At 50.2% G+C, this 21998-nt stretch overlaps 1 protein-coding gene across 14 annotated transcripts in view; it reads right to left on the reverse strand.

Moving 5' to 3' along the window:
* Positions 1–21998, reverse strand: part of LOC140716017 (protein kinase C alpha type-like) — a 176071-nt gene that overhangs the window by 114985 nt on the left and 39088 nt on the right. For all 14 annotated transcript variants that reach the window (XM_073028665.1, XM_073028668.1, XM_073028666.1 and 11 more), the window contains 3 exons: positions 20601–20735; positions 18758–18931; positions 17581–17672 (listed from right to left, as the gene is read on the reverse strand). In XM_073028665.1, coding sequence (XP_072884766.1) covers positions 17581–17672; positions 18758–18931; positions 20601–20735 — 401 coding nt within the window. The remainder of the gene's footprint in view (positions 1–17580; positions 17673–18757; positions 18932–20600; positions 20736–21998) is intronic.

Raw genomic sequence — 21998 nt, forward strand, 5'->3', positions numbered from 1 at the left:
GGGAATGAGAGAGGTGGTGATAACGGAGGGAGTGTGTTTGGGAATGAGAAAGGTGGTGATAACGGAGGGAGTGTGTTTGGGAATGAGGGTGGTGATAACGGAGGGAGTGTGTTTGGGAATGAGAGAGGTGGTGATAACGGAGGGAGTGTGTTTGGGAATGAGAGAGGTGGTGATAACGGAGGGAGTGTGTTTGGGAATGAGAAAGGTGGTGATAACGGAGGGAGTGTGTTTGGGAATGAGGGTGGTGATAACGGAGGGAGTGTGTTTGGGAATGAGAGGGGTGGTGATAACGGAGGGAGTGTGTTTGGGAATGAGGGTGTTGATAACGGAGGGAGTGTGTTTGGGAATGAGGGTGGTGATAACGGAGGGAGTGTGTTTGGGAATGACAGAGGTGGTGATATCGGAGGGAGTGTGTTTGGGAATGAGAGATGTGGGTTTTGGATGTGTGGGAATGAGGGTGGTCATAACGGAGGGAGTGTGTTTGGGAATGAGAGAGGTGGTGATAACGGAGGGAGTGTGTTTGGGAATGAGAGTGGTGATAACGGAGGGAGTGTGTTTGGGAAAGAGAGAGGTGGTGATAACGGAGGGAGTGTGTTTGGGAAAGAGAGAGGTGGTGATATCGGAGGGAGTGTGTTTGGGAAAGAGAGAGGTGGTGATAACGGAGGGAGTGTGTTTGGGAAAGAGAGAGGTGGTGATATCGGAGGGAGTGTGTTTGGGAAAGAGAGATGTGGTGATAACGGAGGGAGTGTGTTTGGGAATGAGAGGTGGTGATAACGGAGGGAGTGTGTTTGGGAAAGAGAGAGGTGGTGATAACGGAGGGAGTGTGTTTGGGAAAGAGAGAGGTGGTGATATCGGAGGGAGTGTGTTTGGGAATGAGAGATGTGGGTTTTGGATGTGTGGGAATGAGGGTGGTCATAACGGAGGGAGTGTGTTTGGGAATGAGAGAGGTGGTGATAACGGAGGGAGTGTGTTTGGGAATGAGAGTGGTGATAACGGAGGGAGTGTGTTTGGGAAAGAGAGAGGTGGTGATAACGGAGGGAGTGTGTTTGGGAAAGAGAGAGGTGGTGATATCGGAGGGAGTGTGTTTGGGAAAGAGAGAGGTGGTGATAACGGAGGGAGTGTGTTTGGGAAAGAGAGAGGTGGTGATATCGGAGGGAGTGTGTTTGGGAAAGAGAGAGGTGGTGATAACGGAGGGAGTGTGTTTGGGAATGAGAGGTGGTGATAACGGAGGGAGTGTGTTTGGGAAAGAGAGAGGTGGTGATAACGGAGGGAGTGTGTTTGGGAAAGAGAGAGGTGGTGATATCGGAGGGAGTGTGTTTGGGAAAGAGAGAGGTGGTGATAACGGAGGGAGTGTGTTTGGGAATGAGAGAGGTGGTGATAACTGAGGGAGTGTGTTTGGGAAAGAGAGAGGTGGTGATAACGGAGGGAGTGTGTTTGGGAAAGAGAGAGGTGGTGATATCGGAGGGAGTGTGTTTGGGAATGAGGGTGGTGATAACGGAGGGAGTGTGTTTGGGAATGAGAGATGTGGGTTTTGGATGTGTGGGAATGAGGGTGGTCATAACGGAGGGAGTGTGTTTGGGAATGAGAGAGGTGGTGATAACGGAGGGAGTGTGTTTGGGAATGAGAGTGGTGATAACGGAGGGAGTGTGTTTGGGAAAGAGAGAGGTGGTGATAACGGAGGGAGTGTGTTTGGGAAAGAGAGAGGTGGTGATATCGGAGGGAGTGTGTTTGGGAAAGAGAGAGGTGGTGATAACGGAGGGAGTGTGTTTGGGAATGAGAGAGGTGGTGATAGTGGAGGGAGTGTGTTTGGGAATGAGAGAGGTGGTGATAACGGAGGGAGTGTGTTTAGGAATGAGTGTTGTGATAACGGAGGGAGTGTGTTTAGGAATGAGAGAGGTGGTGATAACGGAGGGAATGTGTTTCGGAATGAGAGTGGTGATAATGGAGGGAGTGTGTTTGGGAATGAGGGTGGTGATAATGGAGGGAGTGTGTTTGGGAATGAGGGTGGTGACAACAGAGGGAGTGTGTTTGGGAATGAGGGTGTTGATAACGGAGGGATTGTGTTTGGGAATGATGGTGGTGATAACGAACGGAGTGTGTTTGGGAATGAGAGAGGTGGTGATAACGGACTGAGTGTGTTTAGGAATAAGGGTGGTGATAACGGAGGGAGTGTGTTTGTGAATGAGGGTGGTGATAACGGAGGGAGTGGGTTTGGGAATGAGAAAGGTGGTGATAATGGAGGGAGTGTGTTTGGGAAAGAGAGAGGTGGTGATAACGGAGGGAGTGTGTGTGGGAATGAGAGAGGTGGTGATAGTGGAGGGAGTGTGTTTGGGAATGAGAGAGTTGGTGATAACGGAGCGAGTGTGTTTGGGAATGTGGGTGGTGATAACGGAGGGAGTGTGTTTGGGAATGAGAGAGGTGGTGATAACGGAGGGAGTGTGTTTGGGAATGATGGTGGTGATAACGAACGGAGTGTGTTTGGGAATGTGGGTGGTGATAACGGACTGAGTGTGTTTAGGAATAAGGGTGGTGATAACGGAGGGAGTGTGTTTGTGAATGAGGGTGGTGATAACGGAGGGAGTGTGTTTGTGAATGAGAGAGGTGGTGATAACGGAGGGAGTGTGTGTGGGAATGAGAGAGGTGGTGATAACGGAGGGAGTGTGTGTGGGAATGTGGGTGGTGATAACGGAGGGAGTGTGTTTGGGAATGAGAGAGGTGGTGATAACGGAGGGAGTGTGTTTGGGAATGTGGGTGGTGATAACGGAGGGAGTGTGTTTGTGAATGAGGGTGTTGATAACAGAGGGAGTGTGTTTGGGAATGAGAGAGGTGTTGATAGATAGATAGATAGATAGATAGATAGATAGATAGATAGATAGATAGATAGATAGATAGATAGATAGATACTTTATTCATCCCCATGGGGAAATTCAACTTTTTTTTCCAATGTCCCATACACTTGTTGTAGCAAAACTAATTACATACAATACTTAACTCAGTAAAAAATATGATATGCATCTAAATCACTATCTCAAAAAGCATTAATAATAGCTTTTAAAAAGTTCTTAAGTCTAGGCGGTTGAATTGTAAAGCCTAATGGCATTGGGGAGTATTGACCTCTTCATCCTGTCTTAGGAGCATTGCATCGATAGTAACCTGTCGCTGAAACTGCTTCTCTGTCTCTGGATGGTGCTATGTAGAGGATGTTCAGAGTTTTCCATAATTGACCGTAGCCTACTCAGCGCCCTTCGCTCAGCTACGGATGTTAAACTCTCCAGTACTTTGCCCACGACAGAGCCCGCCTTCCTTACCAGCTTATTAAGACGTGAGGCGTCCCTCTTCTTAATGCTTCCTCCCCAACACGCCAACACAAAGAAGAGGGCGCTCTCCACAACTGACCTATAGAACATCTTCAGCATCTCACTACAGGCATTGAATGACGCCAACCTTCTAAGGAAGTACAGTCGACTCTGTGCCTTCCTGCACAAGGCATCTGTGTTGGCAGTCCAGTCTAGCTTCTCGTCTAACTGTACTCCCAGATACTTGTAGGTCTTAACCTGCTCCACACATTCTCCATTAATGATCACTGGCTCCATATGAGGCCTAGATCTCCTAAAGTCCACCACCATCTCCTTGGTCTTGGTGATATTGAGACGCAGGTAGTTTGAGTTGCACCATATCACAAAGTCCTGTATCAGTTTCCTATACTCCTCCTCCTGTCCATTCCTGACACACCCCACTATGGCCGTGTCATCAGCGAACTTCTGCACATGGCAGGACTCCGAGTTATATTGGAAGTCTGATGTGTACAGGGTGAACAGGCCCGGAGAGAGTACGGTTCCCTGCGGCACCCCTGTGCTGCTGACCTCCGTGTCAGACCTACAGTCTCCCAACCGCACATACTGAGGTCTATCTGTCAAATAGTCCACTATCCAATCCACCATGTGAGAGTATACTCCCACAGGTCTACTCCCTCCACAGAGGGAGTGTGTTTGGGAATGAGAGAGGTGGTGATAATGGAGGGAGTGTGTTTGGGAATGAGAGAGGTGGTGATAATGGAGGGAATGTGTTTGGGAATGAGAGAGCTGGGTTTTGGATGTGTGGGAATGAGGGTGGTCATAACGGAGGGAGTGTGTTTGGGAATGAGAGAGGTGGTGATAACGGAGGGAGTGTGTTTGGGAATGAGAGTGGTGATAACGGAGGGAGTGTGTTTGGGAAAGAGAGAGGTGGTGATAACGGAGGGAGTGTGTTTGGGAAAGAGAGAGGTGGTGATATCGGAGGGAGTGTGTTTGGGAAAGAGAGAGGTGGTGATAACGGAGGGAGTGTGTTTGGGAAAGAGAGAGGTGGTGATATCGGAGGGAGTGTGTTTGGGAAAGAGAGAGGTGGTGATAACGGAGGGAGTGTGTTTGGGAATGAGAGGTGGTGATAACGGAGGGAGTGTGTTTGGGAAAGAGAGAGGTGGTGATAACGGAGGGAGTGTGTTTGGGAATGAGAGAGGTGGTGATAACGGAGGGAGTGTGTTTGGGAATGAGAGAGGTGGTGATAACGGAGGGAGTGTGTTTGGGAATGAGAGAGGTGGTGATAACGGAGGGAGTGTGTTTGGGAAAGAGAGAGGTGGTGATATCGGAGGGAGTGTGTTTGGGAAAGAGAGAGGTGGTGATAACGGAGGGAGTGTGTTTGGGAATGAGAGAGGTGGTGATAACTGAGGGAGTGTGTTTGGGAATGAGAGAGGTGGTGATAACGGAGGGAGTGTGTTTGGGAAAGAGAGAGGTGGTGATATCGGAGGGAGTGTGTTTGGGAATGAGGGTGGTGATAACGGAGGGAGTGTGTTTGGGAAAGAGAGAGGTGGTGATATCGGAGGGAGTGTGTTTGGGAAAGAGAGAGGTGGTGATATCGGAGGGAGTGTGTTTGGGAATGAGGGTGGTGATAACGGAGGGAGTGTGTTTGGGAATGAGAGATGTGGGTTTTGGATGTGTGGGAATGAGGGTGGTCATAACGGAGGGAGTGTGTTTGGGAATGAGAGAGGTGGTGATAACGGAGGGAGTGTGTTTGGGAATGAGAGAGGTGGTGATATCGGAGGGAGTGTGTTTGGGAAAGAGAGTGGTGGTGATAACGGAGGGAGTGTGTTTGGGAAAGAGAGAGGTGGTGATATCGGAGGGAGTGTGTTTGGGAAAGAGAGAGGTGGTGATAACGGAGGGAGTGTGTTTGGGAATGAGAGAGGTGGTGATAACTGAGGGAGTGTGTTTGGGAAAGAGAGAGGTGGTGATAACGGAGGGAGTGTGTTTGGGAAAGAGAGAGGTGGTGATATCGGAGGGAGTGTGTTTGGGAATGAGGGTGGTGATAACGGAGGGAGTGTGTTTGGGAATGAGAGTGGTGATAACGGAGGGAGTGTGTTTGGGAAAGAGAGAGGTGGTGATATCGGAGGGAGTGTGTTTGGGAATGAGAGAGGTGGTGATAACGGAGGGAGTGTGTTTGGGAATGAGAGTGGTGATAACGGAGGGAGTGTGTTTGGGAAAGAGAGAGGTGGTGATAACGGAGGGAGTGTGTTTGGGAAAGAGAGAGGTGGTGATATCGGAGGGAGTGTGTTTGGGAAAGAGAGAGGTGGTGATAACGGAGGGAGTGTGTTTGGGAATGAGAGAGGTGGTGATAGTGGAGGGAGTGTGTTTGGGAATGAGAGAGGTGGTGATAACGGAGGGAGTGTGTTTAGGAATGAGTGTTGTGATAACGGAGGGAGTGTGTTTAGGAATGAGGGTGGTGATAACGGAGGGAGTGTGTTTCGGAATGAGAGAGGTGGTGATAACGGAGGGAATGTGTTTGGGAATGAGGGTGGTGATAATGGAGGGAGTGTGTTTGGGAATGAGGGTGGTGACAACAGAGGGAGTGTGTTTGGGAATGAGGGTGTTGATAACGGAGGGATTGTGTTTGGGAATGATGGTGGTGATAACGGACGGAGTGTGTTTGGGAATGAGAGATGTGGTGATAACGGACTGAGTGTGTTTAGGAATAAGGGTGGTGATAACAGAGGGAGTGTGTTTGGGAATGAGGGTGTTGATAACGGAGGGAGTGTGTTTGGGAATGAGAGGTGGTGATAACGGAGGGAGTGTGTTTGGGAAAGAGAGAGGTGGTGATAACGGAGGGATTGTGTTTGGGAAAGAGAGAGGTGGTGATATCGGAGGGAGTGTGTTTGGGAAAGAGAGAGGTGGTGATAACGGAGGGAGTGTGTTTGGGAATGAGAGAGGTGGTGATAACTGAGGGAGTGTGTTTGGGAAAGAGAGAGGTGGTGATAACGGAGGGAGTGTGTTTGGGAAAGAGAGAGGTGGTGATAACGGAGGGACTGTGTTTGGGAATGAGGGTGGTGATAACGGAGGGAGTGTGTTTGGGAATGAGGGTGGTGATAACGGAGGGAGTGTGTTTGGGAATGAGAGGGGTGGGATTTGGATGTGTGGGAATGAGGGTGGTGATAACGGAGGGAGTGTGTTTGGGAATGAGGGTGTTGATAATGGAGGGAGTGTGTTTGGGAATGAGAGAGGTGGTGATAACGGAGGGAGTGTGTTTGGGAATGAGAAAGGTGGTGATAACGGAGGGAGTGTGTTTGGGAATGAGGGTGGTGATAACGGAGGGAGTGTGTTTGGGAATGAGGGTGTTGATAATGGAGGGAGTGTGTTTGGGAATGAGAGAGGTGGTGATAACGGAGGGAGTGTGTTTGGGAATGAGAAAGGTGGTGATAACGGAGGGAGTGTGTTTGGGAATGAGGGTGGTGATAACGGAGGGAGTGTGTTTGGGAATGAGAGAGGTGGTGATAACGGAGGGAGTGTGTTTGGGAATGAGAGAGGTGGTGATAACGGAGGGAGTGTGTTTGGGAATGAGAAAGGTGGTGATAACGGAGGGAGTGTGTTTGGGAATGAGGGTGGTGATAACGGAGGGAGTGTGTTTGGGAATGAGAGGGGTGGTGATAACGGAGGGAGTGTGTTTGGGAATGAGGGTGTTGATAACGGAGGGAGTGTGTTTGGGAATGAGGGTGGTGATAACGGAGGGAGTGTGTTTGGGAATGACAGAGGTGGTGATATCGGAGGGAGTGTGTTTGGGAATGAGAGATGTGGGTTTTGGATGTGTGGGAATGAGGGTGGTCATAACGGAGGGAGTGTGTTTGGGAATGAGAGAGGTGGTGATAACGGAGGGAGTGTGTTTGGGAATGAGAGTGGTGATAACGGAGGGAGTGTGTTTGGGAAAGAGAGAGGTGGTGATAACGGAGGGAGTGTGTTTGGGAAAGAGAGAGGTGGTGATATCGGAGGGAGTGTGTTTGGGAAAGAGAGAGGTGGTGATAACGGAGGGAGTGTGTTTGGGAAAGAGAGAGGTGGTGATATCGGAGGGAGTGTGTTTGGGAAAGAGAGATGTGGTGATAACGGAGGGAGTGTGTTTGGGAATGAGAGGTGGTGATAACGGAGGGAGTGTGTTTGGGAAAGAGAGAGGTGGTGATAACGGAGGGAGTGTGTTTGGGAAAGAGAGAGGTGGTGATATCGGAGGGAGTGTGTTTGGGAATGAGAGATGTGGGTTTTGGATGTGTGGGAATGAGGGTGGTCATAACGGAGGGAGTGTGTTTGGGAATGAGAGAGGTGGTGATAACGGAGGGAGTGTGTTTGGGAATGAGAGTGGTGATAACGGAGGGAGTGTGTTTGGGAAAGAGAGAGGTGGTGATAACGGAGGGAGTGTGTTTGGGAAAGAGAGAGGTGGTGATATCGGAGGGAGTGTGTTTGGGAAAGAGAGAGGTGGTGATAACGGAGGGAGTGTGTTTGGGAAAGAGAGAGGTGGTGATATCGGAGGGAGTGTGTTTGGGAAAGAGAGAGGTGGTGATAACGGAGGGAGTGTGTTTGGGAATGAGAGGTGGTGATAACGGAGGGAGTGTGTTTGGGAAAGAGAGAGGTGGTGATAACGGAGGGAGTGTGTTTGGGAAAGAGAGAGGTGGTGATATCGGAGGGAGTGTGTTTGGGAAAGAGAGAGGTGGTGATAACGGAGGGAGTGTGTTTGGGAATGAGAGAGGTGGTGATAACTGAGGGAGTGTGTTTGGGAAAGAGAGAGGTGGTGATAACGGAGGGAGTGTGTTTGGGAAAGAGAGAGGTGGTGATATCGGAGGGAGTGTGTTTGGGAATGAGGGTGGTGATAACGGAGGGAGTGTGTTTGGGAATGAGAGATGTGGGTTTTGGATGTGTGGGAATGAGGGTGGTCATAACGGAGGGAGTGTGTTTGGGAATGAGAGAGGTGGTGATAACGGAGGGAGTGTGTTTGGGAATGAGAGTGGTGATAACGGAGGGAGTGTGTTTGGGAAAGAGAGAGGTGGTGATAACGGAGGGAGTGTGTTTGGGAAAGAGAGAGGTGGTGATATCGGAGGGAGTGTGTTTGGGAAAGAGAGAGGTGGTGATAACGGAGGGAGTGTGTTTGGGAATGAGAGAGGTGGTGATAGTGGAGGGAGTGTGTTTGGGAATGAGAGAGGTGGTGATAACGGAGGGAGTGTGTTTAGGAATGAGTGTTGTGATAACGGAGGGAGTGTGTTTAGGAATGAGAGAGGTGGTGATAACGGAGGGAATGTGTTTCGGAATGAGAGTGGTGATAATGGAGGGAGTGTGTTTGGGAATGAGGGTGGTGATAATGGAGGGAGTGTGTTTGGGAATGAGGGTGGTGACAACAGAGGGAGTGTGTTTGGGAATGAGGGTGTTGATAACGGAGGGATTGTGTTTGGGAATGATGGTGGTGATAACGAACGGAGTGTGTTTGGGAATGAGAGAGGTGGTGATAACGGACTGAGTGTGTTTAGGAATAAGGGTGGTGATAACGGAGGGAGTGTGTTTGTGAATGAGGGTGGTGATAACGGAGGGAGTGGGTTTGGGAATGAGAAAGGTGGTGATAATGGAGGGAGTGTGTTTGGGAAAGAGAGAGGTGGTGATAACGGAGGGAGTGTGTGTGGGAATGAGAGAGGTGGTGATAGTGGAGGGAGTGTGTTTGGGAATGAGAGAGTTGGTGATAACGGAGCGAGTGTGTTTGGGAATGTGGGTGGTGATAACGGAGGGAGTGTGTTTGGGAATGAGAGAGGTGGTGATAACGGAGGGAGTGTGTTTGGGAATGATGGTGGTGATAACGAACGGAGTGTGTTTGGGAATGTGGGTGGTGATAACGGACTGAGTGTGTTTAGGAATAAGGGTGGTGATAACGGAGGGAGTGTGTTTGTGAATGAGGGTGGTGATAACGGAGGGAGTGTGTTTGTGAATGAGAGAGGTGGTGATAACGGAGGGAGTGTGTGTGGGAATGAGAGAGGTGGTGATAACGGAGGGAGTGTGTGTGGGAATGTGGGTGGTGATAACGGAGGGAGTGTGTTTGGGAATGAGAGAGGTGGTGATAACGGAGGGAGTGTGTTTGGGAATGTGGGTGGTGATAACGGAGGGAGTGTGTTTGTGAATGAGGGTGTTGATAACAGAGGGAGTGTGTTTGGGAATGAGAGAGGTGTTGATAGATAGATAGATAGATAGATAGATAGATAGATAGATAGATAGATAGATAGATAGATAGATAGATAGATACTTTATTCATCCCCATGGGGAAATTCAACTTTTTTTTCCAATGTCCCATACACTTGTTGTAGCAAAACTAATTACATACAATACTTAACTCAGTAAAAAATATGATATGCATCTAAATCACTATCTCAAAAAGCATTAATAATAGCTTTTAAAAAGTTCTTAAGTCTAGGCGGTTGAATTGTAAAGCCTAATGGCATTGGGGAGTATTGACCTCTTCATCCTGTCTTAGGAGCATTGCATCGATAGTAACCTGTCGCTGAAACTGCTTCTCTGTCTCTGGATGGTGCTATGTAGAGGATGTTCAGAGTTTTCCATAATTGACCGTAGCCTACTCAGCGCCCTTCGCTCAGCTACGGATGTTAAACTCTCCAGTACTTTGCCCACGACAGAGCCCGCCTTCCTTACCAGCTTATTAAGACGTGAGGCGTCCCTCTTCTTAATGCTTCCTCCCCAACACGCCAACACAAAGAAGAGGGCGCTCTCCACAACTGACCTATAGAACATCTTCAGCATCTCACTACAGGCATTGAATGACGCCAACCTTCTAAGGAAGTACAGTCGACTCTGTGCCTTCCTGCACAAGGCATCTGTGTTGGCAGTCCAGTCTAGCTTCTCGTCTAACTGTACTCCCAGATACTTGTAGGTCTTAACCTGCTCCACACATTCTCCATTAATGATCACTGGCTCCATATGAGGCCTAGATCTCCTAAAGTCCACCACCATCTCCTTGGTCTTGGTGATATTGAGACGCAGGTAGTTTGAGTTGCACCATATCACAAAGTCCTGTATCAGTTTCCTATACTCCTCCTCCTGTCCATTCCTGACACACCCCACTATGGCCGTGTCATCAGCGAACTTCTGCACATGGCAGGACTCCGAGTTATATTGGAAGTCTGATGTGTACAGGGTGAACAGGCCCGGAGAGAGTACGGTTCCCTGCGGCACCCCTGTGCTGCTGACCTCCGTGTCAGACCTACAGTCTCCCAACCGCACATACTGAGGTCTATCTGTCAAATAGTCCACTATCCAATCCACCATGTGAGAGTATACTCCCACAGGTCTACTCCCTCCACAGAGGGAGTGTGTTTGGGAATGAGAGAGGTGGTGATAATGGAGGGAGTGTGTTTGGGAATGAGAGAGGTGGTGATAATGGAGGGAATGTGTTTGGGAATGAGAGAGCTGGGTTTTGGATGTGTGGGAATGAGGATGGTGATAACGGAGGGAGTGTGTTTGGGAATGAGGGTGGTGATAACGGAGGGAGTGGGTTTGGGAATGAGAGAGGTGGTGATAACGGAGGGAGCGTGTTTGGGAATGACAGAGGTGGTGATAATGGAGGGAGTGGGTTTGGGAATGAGGGTGGTGATAACGGAGGGAGTGGGTTTGGGAATGAGAGAGGTGGTGATAACGGAGGGAGCGTGTTTGGGAATGACAGAGGTGGTGATAATGGAGGGAGTGGGTTTGGGAATGAGAGAGGTGGTGATAACGGAGGGAGTGGGTTTGGGAATGAGAGAGGTGGTGATAACGGAGGGAGTGTGTTTGGGAATGAGGGTGGTGATAACGGAGGGAGTGTGTTTGGGAATGAGAGTGGTGATAACGGAGGGAGTGTGTTTGGGAATGAGAGAGGTGGTGATATCGGAGGGAGTGTGTTTGGGAATGAGAGAGGTGGTGATAATGGAGGGAGTGGGTTTGGGAATGAGAGAGGTGGTGATAACGGAGGGAGCGTGTTTGGGAATGACAGAGGTGGTGATAATGGAGGGAGTGGGTTTGGGAATGAGAGAGGTGGTGATAACGGAGGGAGTGGGTTTGGGAATGAGAGAGGTGGTGATAACGGAGGGAGTGGGTTTGGGAATGAGAGAGGTGGTGATAACGGAGGGAGTGTGTTTGGGAATGAGAGAGGTGGTGATATCGGAGGGAGTGTGTTTGGGAATGAGAGAGGTGGTGATAATGGAGGGAGTGGGTTTGGGAATGAGAGAGGTGGTGATATCGGAGGGAGTGTGTTTGGGAATGAGAGAGGTGGTGATAATGGAGGGAGTGGGTTTGGGAATGAGAGAGGTGGTGATAACGGACTGAGTGTGTTTGGGAATGAGGGTGGTTATAACGGAGGGAGTGTGTTTGGGAATGAGAGAGGTGGTGATAATGGAGGGAGTGGGTTTGGGAATGAGAGAGGTGGTGATAACGGAGGGAGTGGGTTTGGGAATGAGAGAGGTGGTGATAACGGAGGGAGTGGGTTTGGGAATGAGAGAGGTGGTGATAACGGAGGGAGTGGGTTTGGGAATGAGAGAGGTGGTGATAACGGAGGGAGTGGGTTTGGGAATGAGAGAGGTGGTGATAACGGAGGGAGTGGGTTTGGGAATGAGAGAGGTGGTGATAACGGAGGGAGTGGGTTTGGGAATGAGAGAGGTGGTGATAACGGAGGGAGTGTGTTTGGGAATGAGGGTGGTGATAACGGAGGGAGTGTGTTTGGGAATGAGAGTGGTGATAACGGAGGGAGTGTGTTTGGGAATGAGAGAGGTGGTGATATCGGAGGGAGTGTGTTTGGGAATGAGAGAGGTGGTGATAATGGAGGGAGTGGGTTTGGGAATGAGAGAGGTGGTGATAACGGAGGGAGCGTGTTTGGGAATGACAGAGGTGGTGATAATGGAGGGAGTGGGTTTGGGAATGAGAGAGGTGGTGATAACGGAGGGAGTGGGTTTGGGAATGAGAGAGGTGGTGATAACGGAGGGAGTGTGTTTGGGAAAGAGAGAGGTGGTGATAACGGAGGGAGTGTGTTTGGGAATGAGAGAGGTGGTGATATCGGAGGGAGTGTGTTTGGGAAAGAGAGAGGTGGTGATAACGGAGGGAGTGTGTTTGGGAATGACAGAGGTGGTGATAACTGAGGGAGTGTGTTTGGGAAAGAGAGAGGTGGTGATATCGGAGGGAGTGTGTTTGGGAATGAGAGAGGTGGTGATAACGGAGGGAGCGTGTTTGGGAATGACAGAGGTGGTGATAACGGAGGGAGTGGGTTTGGGAATGAGAGAGGTGGTGATAACGGAGGGAGTGTGTTTGGGAATGAGAGAGGTGGTGATATCGGAGGGAGTGTGTTTGGGAAAGAGAGAGGTGGTGATAACGGAGGGAGCGTGTTTGGGAATGACAGAGGTGGTGATAACGGAGGGAGTGGGTTTGGGAATGAGAGAGGTGGTGATAACGGAGGGAGTGGGTTTGGGAATGACAGAGGTGGTGATAATGGAGGGAGTGGGTTTGGGAATGAGGGAGGTGGTGATAACGGAGGGAGCGTGTTTGGGAATGACAGAGGTGGTGATAACGGAGGGAGTGGGTTTGGGAATGAGAGAGGTGGTGATAACGGAGGGAGTGGGTTTGGGAATGAGGGAGGTGGTGATAATGGAGGGAGTGTGTTTGGGAATGAGAGAGGTGGTGATAACGGAGGGAGTGTGTTTGCGAATGAGGGAGGTGGTGATAACGGAGCGAGTGTGTTTGGGAATGAGGGAGGTGGGATTTGGATGTGTGGGAATGAGGGTGGTGATAACGGAGGGAGTGTGTTTGGGAATGAGGGAGGTGGGATTTGGATGTGTGGGAATGAGGGTGGTGATAACGGAGGGAGTGTGTTTGGGAATGAGGGAGGTGTTGATAATGGAGGGAGTGTGTTTGGGAATGAGAGAGGTGGTGATAACGGAGGGAGTGGGTTTGGGAATGAGAGAGGTGGTGATAACGGAGGGAGTGTGTTTGGGAATGAGGGAGGTGGTGATAACGGAGGGAGTGTGTTTGGGAATGAGAGAGGTGGTGATAACGGAGGGAGTGTGTTTGGGAATGAGACAGGTGGTGATAACGGAGGGAGTGTGTTTGGGAATGAGGGAGGTGGTGATAACGGAGGGAGTGTGTTTGGGAATGAGAGAGGTGGTGATAACGGAGGGAGTGTGTTTGGGAATGAGACAGGTGGTGATAACGGAGGGAGTGTGTTTGGGAATGACAGAGGTGGTGATAACGGAGCGAGTGTGTTTGGGAATGAGAGAGGTGGTGATAACGGAGGGAGTGTGTTTGGGAATGAGACAGGTGGTGATAACGGAGGGAGTGTGTTTGGGAATGAGAGAGGTGGTGATAACGGAGGGAGTGTGTTTGGGAATGAGGGAGGTGGTGATAACGGAGGGAGTGTGTTTGGGAAAGAGAGAGGTGGTGATAACGGAGGGACTGTGTTTGGGAATGAGAGAGGTGGTGATAACGGAGGGAGTGTGTTTGGGAATGAGAGAGGTGGTGATATCGGAGGGAGTGTGTTTGGGAATGAGAGAGGTGGTGATAACGGAGGGAGTGTGTTTGGGAAAGAGAGAGGTGGTGATAACGGAGGGACTGTGTTTGGGAATGAGAGAGGTGGTGATAACGGAGGGAGTGTGTTTGGGAATGAGAGAGGTGGTGATATCGGAGGGAGTGTGTTTGGGAATGAGAGAGGTGGTGATATCGGAGGGAGTGTGTTTGGGAAAGAGAGAGGTGGTGATAACGGAGGGACTGTGTTTGGGAATGAGAGAGGTGGTGATAACGGAGGGAGTGTGTTTGGGAATGAGAGAGGTGGTGATATCGGAGGGAGTGTGTTTGGGAATGAGAGAGGTGGTGATAATGGAGGGAGTGTGTTTGGGAATGAGAGAGGTGGTGATAGTGGAGGGAGTGTGTTTGGGAATGAGAGAGGTGGTGATAACGGAGGGAGTGGGTTTGGGAATGAGAGAGGTGGTGATAACGGAGGGAGTGTGTTTGGGAAAGAGAGAGGTGGTGATATCGGATGGAGTGTGTTTGGGAATGAGAGAGGTGGTGATAATGGAGGGAGTGTGTTTGGGAATGAGAGAGGTGGTGATAACGGAGGGAGTGTGTTTGGGAATGAGAGAGGTAGTGATAACGGAGGGAGTGTGTTTGGGAATGAGGGTGGTGATAACGGAGGGAGTGTGTTTGGGACTGATGGTGGTGATAACGGAGGGAGTGTGTTTGGGAAAGAGAGAGGTGGTGATAACGGAGGGAGTGTGTTTGGGAATGAGAGAGGTAGTGATAACGGAGGGAGTGTGTTTGGGAATGAGGGTGGTGATAACGGAGGGAGTGTGTTTGGGACTGATGGTGGTGATAACGGAGGGAGTGTGTTTGGGAAAGAGAGAGGTGGTGATAACGGAGGGAGTGTGTTTGGGAATGAGGGTGGTGATAACGGAGGGAGTGTGTTTGGGACTGATGGTGGTGATAACGGAGGGAGTGTGTTTGGGAAAGAGAGAGGTGGTGATAACGGAGGGAGTGTTTTGGGAATGATGGTGGTGATAACGGAGGGAGTGTGTTTGGGAATGAGAGAGGTGGTGATAACGGAGGGATTGTGTTTGGGAATGAGAAAGGTGGTGATAATGGAGGGAGTGTGTTTGGGAATGAGAGCGGTGTTGATAACGGAGGGAGTGTGTTTGGGAAAGAGAGAGGTGGTGATATCGGAGGGAGTGTGTTTGGGAATGAGAGAGGTGTTGATAACGGAGTGAGTGTGTTTGGGAATGAGGGTGGTGATAACGGAGTGAGTGTGTTTGTGAATGAGGGAGGTGGTGATATCGGAGGGAGTGTGTTTGGGAAAGAGAGAGGTGTTGATAACGGAGTGAGTGTGTTTGTGAATGAGAGAGGTGGTGATAACGGAGGGAGTGTGTTTGGGAATGAGAGAGGTGGTGATAACGGAGGGAGTGTGTTTGCGAATGAGGGAGGTGGTGATAACGGAGGGAGTGTGTTTGGGAATGAGAGAGGTGGTGATATCGGAGGGATTGTGTTTGGGAATGAGGGTGGTGATAACGGAGTGAGTGTGTTTGGGAATGAGAGAGGTGGTGATATCGGAGGGAGTGTGTTTGGGAAAGAGAGAGGTGTTGATAACGGAGTGAGTGTGTTTGGGAATGAGAGAGGTGGTGATAACGGAGGGAGTGTGTTTGGGAATGAGAGAGGTAGTGATAACGGAGGGAGTGTGTTTGGGAATGAGAGAGGTGGTGATAATGGAGGGAGTGTGTTTGGGAATGAGAGAGGTAGTGATAACGGAGGGAGTGTGTTTGGGAATGAGAGAGGTGGTGATAATGGAGGGAGTGTGTTTGGGAATGAGAGAGGTGGTGATAACGGAGGGAGTGTGTTTGGGAATGAGAGAGGTGGTGATAATGGAGGGAGTGTGTTTGGGAATGAGAGAGGTGGTGATAACGGAGGGAGTGTGTTTGGGAATGAGAGAGGTGGTGATAACGGAGGGAGTGTGTTTGGGAATGAGAGAGGTGGTGATAACGGAGGGAGTGTGTTTGGGAATGAGAGAGGTGGTGATAACGGAGGGAGTGTGTTTGGGAATGAGAGAGGTGGTGATAACGGAGGGAGTGTGTTTGGGAATGAGAGAGGTGGTGATAACGGAGGGAGTGTGTTTGGGAATGAGAGAGGTGGTGATAACGGAGGGAGTGGGTTTGGGAATGAGAGAGGTGGTGATAACGGAGGGAGTGTGTTTGGGAATGAGAGAGGTGGTGATAACGGAGGGAGTGTGTTTGGGAATGAGAGAGGTGGTGACAACGGAGGGAGTGTGTTTGGGAATGAGGGTGGTGATAATGGAGGGAGTGTGTTTGGGAATGAGAGAGGTGGTGATAACGGAGGGAGTGTGTTTGGGAATGAGAGAGGTGTTGATAACGGAGGGAGTGTGTTTGGGAATGAGAGAGGTAGTGATAACGGAGGGAGTGGGTTTGGGAATGAGAGAGGTAGTGATAACGGAGGGAGTGTGTTTGGGAATGAGGGTGGTGATAACGGAGGGAGTGTGTTTGGGACTGATGGTGGTGATAACGGAGGGAGTGTTTTGGGAATGAGGGTGGTGATAACGGAGTGAGTGTGTTTGGGAATGAGAGAGGTGGTGATATCGGAGGGAGTGTGTTTGGGAATGAGAGAGGTGTTGATAACGGAGTGAGTGTGTTTGGGAATGAGGGTGGTGATAACGGAGTGAGTGTGTTTGTGAATGAGGGAGGTGTTGATAACGGAGTGAGTGTGTTTGCGAATGAGGGAGGTGTTGATAACGGAGAGAGTGTGTTTGCGAATGAGGGAGGTGTTGATAACGGAGTGAGTGTGTTTGGGAATGAGGGAGGTGGTGATAACGGAGCGAGTGTGTTTGCGAATGAGGGAGGTGTTGATAACGGAGTGAGTGTGTTTGCGAATGAGGGAGGTGGTGATAATGGAGGGAGTGTGTTTGGGAATGAGAGAGGTGGTGATAACGGAGGGAGTGTGTTTGGGAAAGAGAGAGGTGGTGATATCGGAGGGAGTGTGTTTGGGAATGAGAGAGGTGTTGATAACGGAGTGAGTGTGTTTGGGAATGAGGGTGGTGATAACGGAGTGAGTGTGTTTGTGAATGAGGGAGGTGTTGATAACGGAGTGAGTGTGTTTGCGAATGAGGGAGGTGTTGATAACGGAGAGAGTGTGTTTGCGAATGAGGGAGGTGTTGATAACGGAGTGAGTGTGTTTGGGAATGAGGGAGGTGGTGATAACGGAGCGAGTGTGTTTGCGAATGAGGGAGGTGTTGATAACGGAGTGAGTGTGTTTGCGAATGAGGGAGGTGGTGATAATGGAGGGAGTGTGTTTGGGAATGAGAGAGGTGGTGATAACGGAGGGAGTGTGTTTGGGAATGAGAGAGGTGGTGATAATGGAGGGAGTGTGTTTGGGAATGAGAGAGGTGTTGATAACGGAGCGAGTGTGTTTGCGAATGAGGGAGGTGGTGATAACGGAGGGAGTGTGTTTGGGAATGAGAGAGGTGGTGATAACGGAGGGAGTGTGTTTGGGAATGAGAGAGGTGTTGATAACGGAGCGATTGTGTTTGGGAATGAGGGAGGTGGTGATAACGGAGTGAGTGTGTTTGGGAATGAGAGGTGGTGATAACGGAGTGAGTGTGTTTGGGAATGAGGGAGGTGGTGATAACGGAGGGAGTGTGTTTGGGAATGAGAGAGGTGTTGATAACGGAGCGATTGTGTTTGGGAATGAGGGAGGTGGGATTTGGATGTGTGTTCGTCGAGTGGTTACTCACACGGCGTGTGGTTCCTTGAAGCGACCAACAGTCTGGATGTGATACATCAGGTCCCCACCGTTCACGTACTCCATCACGAAGAATAGCCGGTCCTGTGGAGGGCAAGGGGGTGCCAGGTGAATAGGAGAGAGAGAGGGGGGGGGAGGCATCCAGCGCAACGAGAGAGAGAGAGACTGAAACTGCTCGGAAGATTGATGTTATGGTTTCTCTGCCAGTTTGTTTACCTTTTACCCGAGGTCACTTGCCTTCCTGTTAATGTTCCTGCAGAGAGAGCAGGGCGGAGCAGGTTGATGGACAGCTGGTGTCCAACCTGGAGAGATTTAAGCCAGGTCCGCCTTTACACAGAGACACACCGAGACACGCAGTTCGGACACTGAACGAGCTTTGTTTCACTCACATGAAGGTGGTGTTTTGGAGCATCGATTCGGGGAAATCGATTAGTGGCTCACAGTGTGAAAAGGTGCAACCGGTGGGGAATTATTTGTGTGTCCATCCTTGCCTGGGTGATAATTCCACCACTGAAGAACAGTCATACGTAACACGGTCATAGTCGGTGACCACAACAGAACTTCGGATGACAACGGGAAAATGGACGGCACCACCTCTCACCTCTCTCTCTCTCCCCATTACTCAACTAAATACTATGAACACACATATGTGTGTGTGTGTGTGTGTGTGTGTGAGTGTGTGTGTGTGTGTGTGTGTGTGTGTGTGTGTGTGTGTGTGTGTGTGTGTGTGTGTGTATCTCATTGCTAACCTGTTCAATATATTTGCATTTATAGTACTGTATTGCTTAGCTACTAATAAACACCGTTTATTACCAGTTTAATACCAGACTCCAGAGTGTTTTCCATTTCTGCTGGTTCTTTAACCCGGTCACAGGGTATGCGACAGAGGAGGGTAGGTAGTGTGCAGAGCTGGGCTGAGCAATGGTGTGAGAAATACCAATAGTCCCTCTTCCTCACGAGGGTAGACCTTCCGCCACACTCCCAGCTTCCCTCCATCCCAACCCCTCTCCCCCTCCCCCATCTCACCCCCTCACCCTCCCGACTGCTTCTTTTCCATCCGCCGTCTGACTCACGACGGCGTCGTGCACTCCACAGCTCGTCCTCTCCCTCCATCTGATTCCCACACACCTGTCCCACCCCACACTCCGTCTCTCGGTCCGCCCCCTCACCACAGTCTGGAAGCAGCAGTAGAGCTGGGTGAGGAAGTGTGGAGGGTCAACCATGGACAAGACCCTTCTCTCCACCATCGTGCACTCCACATCATCGTCTTGCATGATCACGTCTTTCTTCAGCGTCTTCACTGCAAACAGCTTGTCAGAGCCCTTCAGCTCGGCCAGCAGCACCTTGTGAGGGAGGAGGAGACAGGTGGGTGCAGGACAAAGGCAAGAACCCCCACCACCACCACCCAGGACACCAAACCGCCAGTCAGCCCTGACTCACACCAGTGAGGAACTCAGCACCAGGTCAGCTGATGGTAGAGAAGGGGAATATATAGTCGATTTCAGACTAAAAGTATTCAAATATCAAACTATTTATTCATTTCCATATATGCTGAGTTCCTGCAGCATCCTGTGTGTGTTGTTCTGGATTTCCAGCATCTGCAGAATCTCTTGTGTTTCAAATTTAAAGTTACGTTTACCATCTCTTGTTTTCATGCCCTCTCATCCATGCAATATCTCTTATGCCCCCTCTCTAAAGCCCTTACAACTTTCCTGTAATGGGGTGACCAGAAGAAGGCTCAATACTCCAAGTTCATTACTGCCCCGCCTACTTGTGCAGCCACTTCCACAGGGCTGTGGACTTGGACCCTGAGATCCTCTGTAGATCAACACTGTTAAAGATCCTGTCTTGAACTGTGTCCTGTCCATTTATACTTGACCTCCCAAAGTGCAGCACCTCACACTTGCCCGGGTGAAACTCCACATGCCATTTCTCCACCCAGATCTGTAACTGATCTCTATCCTACTGTGTCCTTGGGCAATCTTCTACATCATCCACATCTTCACCCAGATCTATAACCGATCTCTATCCTGCTGTGTCCTTGGGCAATCTTCTACACCATCCACATCTCCACCTAGATCTGTAACCGATCTCTATCCCGCTGTGTCCTTGGGCAATCTTCTACACCATCTACATCTCCACCCAGATCTGTAACCGATCTCTATCCCGCTGTGTCCTTGGGCAATCTTCTACACCATCTACATCTCCACTCAGATCTATAACCGATCTCTATCCTGCTGTGTCCTTGGACAATCTTCTACACCATCCACATCTCCACCCAGATCTGTAACCGATCTCTATCCCGCTGTGTCCTTGGGCAATCTTCTACATCATCCACATCTCCACCCAGATCTGTAACCGATCTCTATCCCGCTGTGTCCTTGGGCAATCTTCTTCACCATCTACATCTCAACCCAGATCTGTAACCGATCTCTATCCCGCTGTGTCCTTGGGCAATCTTCTACACCATCTACATCTCCACCCAGATCTGTAACCGATCTCTATCCCGCTGTGTCCTTGGGCAATCTTCTACACCATCTACATCTCCACCCAGATCTGTAACCGATCTCTATCCCGCTGTGTCCTTGGGCAATCTTCTACACCATCTACATCTCCACCCAGATCTATAACCGATCTCTATCCTGCTGTGTCCTTGGGCAATCTTCTACACCATCTACATCTCCACTGATCCTCATGTTGTCTGCAAACTTACTAACCCCGCCCTCTATGATTTCACACATATCATTCTCTCTCTCCTCCTCTTACCATTCTGTCCCTCTTTACCTCCCTCTTCCCCTCCCTCCAATTTCCCTATCTTCCCTCTCCACTCCTGCCTAGCATTTCGCCCCTGTTTCCACAATGTCCAACATTTGACCATACCCCACCACAGCCCTTCTTTCCCACCACCCTTCCCACGGCTCACTCATTTCCCCCTTGCAATGCACAGACATCCCTCACAGCACCCTCCCTCTGCACGGAAACCCTACAATGGCCCTCCCATCATGGTCCCACCTTTCCGAAGCTTCCCCTGCCCAGGACCATGAGGAAGTTGAAATCCGAGGGTCCAAATCTGTTCCCGAGATTCATGGAGACCTTGGAATTCGTTGGACTGAAAGGCTTTGGTGCGGAAGGGGTTAACTTCACCTTCTGCAAGAGAAAGGCACAAGAGTTACTTCACCTACCCTCATCCTTGCAGCTCCTCTCTCCCTCCTCCTGTTCAAACCCCTCCCTCTCTGTACCCCCTAACACTCCCTGTCCTCCTGTTCAAACCCCTCTCTCTCTGTACCCCCTAACACTCCCTGTCCTCCTGTTCAAACCCCTCCCTCTCTGTACCCCCTAACACTCCCTGTCCTCCTGTTCAAATCCCTCCCTCACTCCCTCCCTATCTCTGTAACCCCTACACTCCCCGTCCCCTGTTCAAACCACTCCCTCACCCCCTCCCTATCTCTGTCACCCCTGCACTCCCCATCCTCCCGTTCAAACCCCTCCCTCACCCACCTATCTCTGTCACCCCTACACTCCCCGTCCTCCTGTTCAAACCCCTCCCTCACCCACCTATCTCTGTCACCCCTACACTCCCCGTCCTCCTGTTCAAACCCCTCCCTCACCCACCTATCTCTGTCACCCCTACACTCCCCGTCCTCCTGTTCAAACCCCTCCCTCACCCCCTATCTCTGTAACCCCTACACTCCCCATCCTCCTGTTCAAACTCCTCCCTCACCCCGCCCTCTGTAACACCTACACTCCCAGTCCTTCTGTTCTAACACCTCCTTCATACTGCTCCTATCTCTAAAACTCCTACACTTTCAATACTCCAGATAGAGGGAGTGGAGTGAGGGATCTGGCAGGAGTATGATTGGGAGGGACAGAGGCATTACTGTTGTTGATGCAGGAGTGCAGTTCCTCACCCAGTTAGAGAGTGAGGTGCTGTCCTTTACAGTGAGGACCACAGTGTGTGTGGGAGTGCCCTGGACACATTGCCTGGACTCTCCAAGCCTTCTTGCAGTTACTCACTTCAGTGGTGGGCAAACTATTGGAGAAGATTCTTAGACACAGGACTTACAAGCACTTGGAGAAAATGGCTGATTAGGGATAGTCAACATGGCTTTGTGAAGGGCAGGTTGTGCCTCATGAGTATGAATAAATTCCTTGAGAATGTGATGTGTATGAGTATGAGGATGTGATGGTGTACTTTGACGAAGGTAGAGCAGCGGATGTGGTGTGTATGGATTTCAGTAAGACATTTGGTAAGGTTCCTCATGGTGGGCTCATTGAGAAAGTCAAGAGGCATGCGATCCAAGGATTTTTGTCTGGGTGGATTCAGAATGGCTTTGTCCATAGTAGGCAGAAGGTCACTGTAGATGGAGTTTACTCTGCGTGGAGATCGGTGACCAGTGATGTTCCACAGGG

The sequence above is a fragment of the Hemitrygon akajei genome, chromosome 24 (assembly GCF_048418815.1).
Source record: "Hemitrygon akajei chromosome 24, sHemAka1.3, whole genome shotgun sequence".
NCBI lineage: Eukaryota > Metazoa > Chordata > Chondrichthyes > Myliobatiformes > Dasyatidae > Hemitrygon > Hemitrygon akajei.